Raw genomic sequence first — 7,870 nt, 5'->3', positions numbered from 1 at the left:
TAGACTGTGTGAGCCAGAGGCATGTGCTAGTGTAGACTGTGTGAGCCAGAGGCATGTGCTAGTGTAGACTGTGTGAGCCAGAGGCATGTGCTAGTATAGACTGTGTGAGCTGGAGGCATGTGCTAGTGTAGACTGTGAGCTGGAGGCATGTGTTAGCTTATCTGCTCTTACTTTACCTTGAACTCAGTGTGGTGATTTGGATGAGAAACGTTCCCCATAGGCCTCGTTATTCAAGCATTTGGTCATCAGTGCATGGTGCTGTTTGTGGAAGTTATGGAACTTTTTTGAGGTACAGCTTTGCTGGAGGACGTCCATTTCTAGGGGAGGGCTTTAAGGGTTTATAGCCTCACCCTACTTACAGTTATTTTTGGCATCTTGTAATGGTTGAAATATAATATCTCAGCTTCCTGTCCCTGCTGCCACGTCTTCCCCACCATTACGGACACATCACTCTTTGAAACTGTAAGCCAAAATGGACTCTTCCTTAAGTTGCCTTTGGCCATGATATTTTATCACACCAACAGAAAAGTAATCAATAAAATCCTACATGGCTTAATAAAGGCATATAAAACTCTAGCGAGGGAGCAGTCCTGCTTACGTATGGGTGGAAGTAGGACAGAGAACAGCAGGTGTACTGAGCCGTCGAGGAACTGCCTGTGTTCGTGCAGCCTTCATGATGTGGACATGCATGGTTTGGAGGGGCAGGCCTGAGTTTTCTCAGATAACAAAGGGATGGAGTAACTGGTGTAAATGAGGTGACTGTGGCTTTGTTGACTGTGATTTTTTTGGCTGCCTGACCTCAACCTCAAGCCCCTCACTCATGCCCAGTAACAGAACTCAGAAAAGTTTACTTTCGGTGAGCCTTGCTTTATCACTTGCAAATTTATTGTTACTTACTTTTATTAAAACGGAACACATCTGTGAAATTGTTAATTTGCAATAACTGCCTCAGTCTTTGTTGGTCTTGTGTGCTTCCCCATTTCCATCGACAAAACCTTTCATACCTGTTACAGTGATCCAGAACCTGATGATCGCGTATGTTTCTATTAACTTATGAAGTAAATGCATAAATATCCTTAAAATAGTTATCCTTTTACTATGTTGTTGGCAAAAGTGTATTTTTGCTACTCTGAGGCTTTCCATATTTTTATAGTGTGAGAATAAACAGATGTTCTATGCAAATAATTTTTAAATTATTTTAAGAAAATTTAAAATGTCTGTTTATTATTGTTCACACGTGTGTATGCTTGCATGTGGACATAGAAGGACAGCTTCCTAGGACTGAAGTTCCTTCTCTACCTGTTGAAGCCTCTTGTTATTTCTGCACATGGTTCAGGGTGATTCTTAGGTCCTCACCCTACCACCATTTTGGCACAGAGTGCTGGGATTATAGATGTGAGGGCCTGCATCCAGCTTGTGTGGCTCTGGGCTTGGAACTCCAGCCATCAGGTTCCCATAGCAAGTTTTACCTGCTGAGCAGTCTTGCTGGCACTAAATCATTCTTCAGCATTAAAACCTTGCTGTATAAGACAGAGTCTTGGGCCGTTTTGATCATCAGATAACAGGAGCAGCTTCTTCATTCAGCTAACAGCTGTGGCGACACACGGTGACACACAGTGACCAACTTAATTTGGATACATGATTTATCTGTGTTTTGTTCTCTGCAGGAATGGGCTGCTTCTGGGGAGCTGAGCGCAAGTTCTGGGTCTTGAAAGGAGTGTACTCAACCCAAGTGGGCTTTGCAGGAGGCTACACACGCAATCCCACCTACAAAGAGGTCTGCTCAGGTAGGGACAGGGGTTCAGTCACTGGACGAACAAGGGGGCTCATCTCTACTGGTGGTGACAAGATCTTTGAAATGCAAAATACATATATTTAAGAATATGTGCTCTCTCTGTCTTTTTTTTTAACCATTCCTGTAACTAGACCTCTGTGCTTCTCATGTTGTATCTGTAGAGGTTGATGGACTTCCCATGGAATGCATTTTATTCTTTTGCTGCGGAAAAATAAAACCACATAACACTTGGTTGATTGGAATAATTGTGCATTTAGCTTAGCAAACTGGACTGGGCTCAGCTTGGCAGATCTTTTTGAGGCTTTCCTGGTGTCACTCATGGGACCGTGGTCACCTGGTGGGAAGTTCAAGGAGCAGCTGTTCTTAGATGACCTCCTGTGGTAGTCAGTGCTGGCTGCTGGTCTGCACTGACTGAGAAATAGAGAAGTCTTAGATGGGTGTGAGCTAATGCAAATGCAGGTATGTCTTAAGACCTGGAAACAGCAAGAGGATGAGCCTTGTTCTCCATGTACTCATTTAGTACTGCCCCACGGACTAAACTGGCCACAGTCTGGCCTAGATAGTGCTCCTGAGCCCAGCACAGGGATACAGGGAGGTGTGAAGAAACCAAGACCATTGCTATCGTGCTCTCCACGTGCCTCAGATGTCTCATGCCGTAGACATATTCTTAGGGATTGATCATGAGAAGCCAGGCTGTGATACAGAGATCTGTCAATTACCACTCTCTGCCTGTCTATAAATAAGTTTTCTAAAGCACATTTGTATTAGTATTAGGTGCTCTAAAGGAACAGAACTGATAGAAAGAATATATATCTTAAAGGGGAATTATTAGATTGTCTTATACAATGTGGGTAGCCCGACAATGGCTGTTTCACAGTGGAGAGGTGGAGAGTCTGGCATGAGGCTGATGTCTCCACAGTCCCAATCTAGTGTTGGAGTCTTCGAGGATTCCTGGAGAGCTGCTGATCTTCAGTCTATGCTGGAATCCCGAGTACGTTGCTTCCTTCTCCTGTTATCTGGGCCACCACCAGAAGGTGTTGCCCAGGTGGGCTTTACTGCTTCAAAGAATTTGCCCAAGAGAGTCCCTCACAGGACCACCCAGCAGCTTCTGTTTTACTTGATTCCAGATGTAGTCAGGTTGACAACCAAGACTGGGCATCATGATAGCAATGGTCATTGCTTTGTTTTTCTGTCATGTCAATGAACATGTTTGTACCTGAACAGCAAGAGTGAGTGACTCAGGACATGCTGTGTGGATGGCAAAGCAGGAAGCACTTACTGTCTAGCCCTTTGCAGAGAAGGAAGTGCTGAATGCTGCTGAGGGAGAACACAGGGAGATGCCCATGCAGGTTCCAACCCAGTGCCAGTTCCTGCAGAGGTTGGTTTCTGGCATTCAACAGCTCCCATGGTTTCCTGTTGCCTAACATTGTATGGTAGCTCTTTTGGCTAGCCTGGAACTCACCATGTAGTTCAGGCTGGCCTCCAACTCACTGACATCCACTTGCCTCTGCATTCCTAAGTGTTGAAATGAAAGGTGTGTGCCATCATGTCTGCCCCCATCCATCTATTATTGGTACTATTGCAGCAGAGCCTGTTATATTTCCACCAGAACTTGTTCCTTTTTCCACCTGGGAGCAGGTTAGTGTCCTTTCTCACAGTGTCTCTGGAAGGTTGATGAGACTTGTGACCATCACAAAGCAAGACACAGTGGGAATCAGTGATGGTCCTCCTTCCAGGGACCTCTGTGAGCACTCAAATGCACATACCCACATACAGACAGACATGCATATATGCAACTAAGAATAATAAAAATAAGTCTTTTAGAAGAAGAAAAGAAAAAGAGACAGGAGGATGTAGCTCAGTGGTGGATCACTTACTTGATATGTGATAGGCTCTGAATTCAGCCCCACCTGATATGTGTTAGGCTCTGAACTCAACCCCTAGGGCCAAGAAAGCATATCACCAAACTAGAAGGTCTTGCTTAGGAAGGCTTTTGGAGACCTGTGGTCTAAGTAATATTTAAAAATATAGCTGGGCCTAGTGGTACAGCCCTGTACTTCCACCTGTTAAGGAGGCTAAGGCAGGAGAATTACAAATTCAGGGTCTGCCTATAAAGTGAATTCAAGGCCAGCTTAGGCAACTCAGCAAGATCATGTCTAAAAATAAAGGAAAAAAAGAAAGTTGAGGATACATCTCAGTGGCTTGCCTTGTGGGTGCAAGGTCTTCAGTTCAAATCCCAGCACTACACAGAAAAAAATGATGTTCTAAATATGTGAATAGTTTTATCAAGATAAAAGCTTGAGGGCCAGGCATGCCTGTAATGCAGGATGTGGTAAGCTGAGGCAGGACATGAATAAAAGGCCAGCTTGGGTCACGTAGGTTTAAGCAGCCTGGACCTTGTAGTGAAACCCCTATTAGAAACAAAGAAAATGTTTTAAAATGGAGGGGGAAAAAAGCAAGGGCTTTGAGGGCAGTGGTTATGGGGGATTGCTGGGAACCATGGGCACCTGAGGGAGTAGGGAGGAACCTTGTTTAAAAATAGTCATGCTGATTTGTTGGTAAAAGTATGAATTTTTCTTCTGTGTGTCACTGCAGCAATGAAGGTGCTATAAGAACCTTTGTTCTTGTTTTTCTTGCTCATAGAAGTAATTGAAATACTCTAGCATTAGGAATGTGGGACATGGAATACATTCTTCAGTAGTCAGTCCATATATATATTTGCTTCTGTTTCAAAAATATAGATGCTTATATACGACTATCCTTAGAGATGCCAGTGGGCCCTGGAGATCTCCCAGGCTTACTCTCTTGGGCCTCTGAAATGGAAATGAATAGATGCCTTCCTGCAATTCTAGATGTGGAATAATGGCTTAGGAAGAAAAGGTTACTAAGAGAACCCACAAAGCCTGGGGAGATGGGCCACTGGGAGAAAATGCTTGCTCACAGGCAAGATGACTTGAGTTTGAATCTTTAAAACACACGTAAAAGCATCTGAAATCCCAGCATCCCTTACTTGGAAATGGGAGGCAGAGACAAGAGAATCCATGGAAGTTAGTGGTATAGGTACTGGGCTTAGGAAGCAGTGCAGAGATTTCTGTCTCAAACAAGGTGAAAAGGTGAGAACCAGTACCTCAGGCTTGTCCCCTGACCTCTAGATGCACACCATGATATGTCCACAAAACCCACTGTCTTAGTCAGGGTTTCTATTCCTGCAAAAAACATTATGACCAAGAAGCAAGTTGGGGAGGAAAGGGTTTATTCAGCTTACACTTCTGCATTGATGTTCATCACCAAAGGAAGTCAGGACTGGAACTCAAGCAGGTCAGGAAGCAGGAGCTGATGCAGAGGCCATAGAAAGATGTTACTTATTGACTTGCTTCCCCTGGTTTGCTCAGCTTGCTCTTTTACAGAACCCAAGACTACCAGCCCAGGGGTGGCACCATCCACAATGGGCCCTCCCCTCTTGATCACTAATTTAGAAAGTGCCTTACAGTTGGATCTCATGGAGGCATTTCCTCAAGGGAGGCTCCTTTCTCTGTGGCAACTCCATCTTGTGTCAAGTTGACACACAAAACCATTCATTACACCCACACACAGGGACACACACACACACACACATATATACACAAGCATGCACATGCATACACACATGCACAAATTAATAAAGAAATCTTGTAAATACCTGCTCTCCATACTGTTACCCTCACTCTGCAAAGGACAAAAGGCAGTTCTGATACTGTAATCACCTGTTTATGTAACCACGGGCCCCTTTCTGTTCCTTCTGCCTCACTGACAATATGATTGTCCTGTGAATTTCTACTGCATGCTAAGCACTATAATAGGTATTTCTTAAGTCTTTGGTTTCTTTTCTCATGCAATCCCACATAGCATCCCAGTCTCTGCCCATTACAAAGGCATTGTTGAGGCTCACAGAGTTCGTGTGACTTACCTTCTACCTTAGTTGCTCTCCACTTATAGTTTATGCCATTGACCTTGGTGGAAGTCTCCCAACTGTTGTTACAGTTTGGTTGGCCTCTATTCAGCCATTCACACATCCTTCCTCATTCAGATCTATTCATTGGCTGAACTTTAAAATACCTCACTGCTTTTCTAAATGATTCCTGTGTGGGAAGTAAAGAAGGATTTGCTTTGTCCCACAGATGTTTGAATTTGAAAGTGAAAAAGGTCCAATTTCTGTAGGATTCAGTCCATGCAAAGAGCTTGCATCAGGATGCAGCACTGGGTGAAAATGGGATTCAAGGGGTTGGGTGGTGATGGAATCGTGCAGAGCTGTCCATTCCATCTGAACAGGATTGCCAACTTTGGGCACAACAAAAGGCATGGTTGTTATGGAAACTGATTCCTGACTACAAAGAGATGATGTTGGGTTCTACTCAGACACTAAAGGAAAGGTGATTGGGATGGAGTGGGGTATCTGGATTGGTTTTGTTCTGATTGTAAAAGTTGATTGGGTAAAAGGTACCCTTGCCTAGGAATGTTAGAATCCTCAAATTCCTAAAAGTAGGGGGTCGGGAGAACACCACTTAGGGAGATGGTGACTGAGAAAGGGGTATGTGGACAGCACAGGGTCACTTATCTAGACTCCCCTCTGAAGCCCCCAGTGCTCCCTGATGGCAGGCAGCTGAAACACAAGACAGAATTCTGATAGGGTACCCAGGAGAGACAACAGCTGAGGAAGGAGGTGGCTCCACAGAGACACAAGGGCAATGTCTCTGCTCCTTTTCTATGGCTGTGACAAAATACCATGACCAAAGCAACTTAGAAAGTATTTAATTGGGCTCATGGTTTCAGAAAGTTAGATTCCATCATGAGAGAACAAAGGCATGGCAGTATGAAGTGCAGAGAGCTCACATCTTGGTTGCAAGTAGGAAACAGAGGTGCATTGGGAATAGCAGGAATCTTCTGAAAGCCTGTCCCCAGTGACACACCTCTTTCAATGAAGCCACGCCTTCCAAGTGTTTTCCAAACAATTTGAGTAACTGGGAATAGGTATTCAACTATATGAGCCTATGGGCAGACACACAGCTTCTAATACCATGCCATTCTCAAGTTTCCACCAGTTTCTTCTTCTGATCCATCTGCTGTAGAACTTTCTTGTCTTTTGACCTTCTATGGAAATCGCTTTCAGGAAGAAGATACAATAAGGCCATGTTAGTTAGGCAGACAGACAAATTCTCATTTCAAATAGAATCAGACACCACTTGATGCTTCTCAGTCAAGGTTGAGATTAGTATGCAGAGGTCATTCTCTGCTGGTTGGGTTAACCTGGGTGGGACTGGCGGATGGTAATGGAGCTTAGGTCTTCAAAGCTGAGAGGCAAAAGGGAGGGCTCCACAGCTCCACCAAATGCTGTGACTATCATCTTGCATTTCCTGGAGACCCTTCATCTTTCACATAGAGCTCACATTCATTGTGATGGAATTTCCTGATTTACCTTCTCACTTACAGACCTGATTTAAAAGTCCTAGTTCTACTGGGACATGTGCCCAAACTTTCTTTGCTCAGACTTGATGAGTGCTGAATCTGTAGCACAGGGCAGCATGTCCCTCTCCCAGGAGAACCGGGAGAAGAAATGCTCTGGCGTTTGTGCAGTTTTGTTTTGCAGTGGTCCAACCATGGAGCTCAGGCTGGCTTGGCACCTTCAGTCCTCCTGTCTCAGCCTCAAGAATTCTTGGATTACAGGCATACTCCTCCCCAGCTTGGATATCCCAGGTATCTCAGGCCTGACTTTTGATCCCTCTTAGAGCCACACTCCCAAGTCTTACACCATGCGCATGGCCTCTGCTCAAATGTGGGATGGCCTTGCTCATGGCCCACAGGCTTTGCAGAGCCACCATTTCTCCCCCCACCCCCAAGACTGGCTTGCACTCCAGCGATTTAAAAATCCCAGTGGCCACCATTCTTTTCCTAAAATCATTTGCAAGGATTCTCTCTGCTAGAACTGAGATTGGAGTGACATAGCTGTGAGGTATCTGGCTTCCAAGGAGGCATTTCATAAAAGGAGAGAGGGAGAGAGAGAGAGAGAGAGAGAGAGAGAGAGAGAGAGAGAGAGAGAGA

General features: G+C 44.7%; 1 protein-coding gene across 2 annotated transcripts in view; it reads left to right on the top strand.

Moving 5' to 3' along the window:
• Msra (methionine sulfoxide reductase A) overlaps positions 1 to 7,870 on the top strand; it is a 324,774-nt gene that overhangs the window by 157,487 nt on the left and 159,417 nt on the right. For both annotated transcript variants that reach the window (XM_021182154.2, XM_029468781.1), the window contains exon 3: positions 1,668 to 1,787. In XM_021182154.2, the coding sequence (XP_021037813.1) occupies positions 1,668 to 1,787 (120 nt within the window). The remainder of the gene's footprint in view (positions 1 to 1,667; positions 1,788 to 7,870) is intronic.

This window comes from Mus caroli, chromosome 14, assembly GCF_900094665.2.
Source record: "Mus caroli chromosome 14, CAROLI_EIJ_v1.1, whole genome shotgun sequence".
Taxonomy (NCBI): domain Eukaryota; kingdom Metazoa; phylum Chordata; class Mammalia; order Rodentia; family Muridae; genus Mus; species Mus caroli.
Note: the sequence above shows the minus strand (reverse complement) of the source record. Positions and strands in the feature narration are given on the sequence as shown.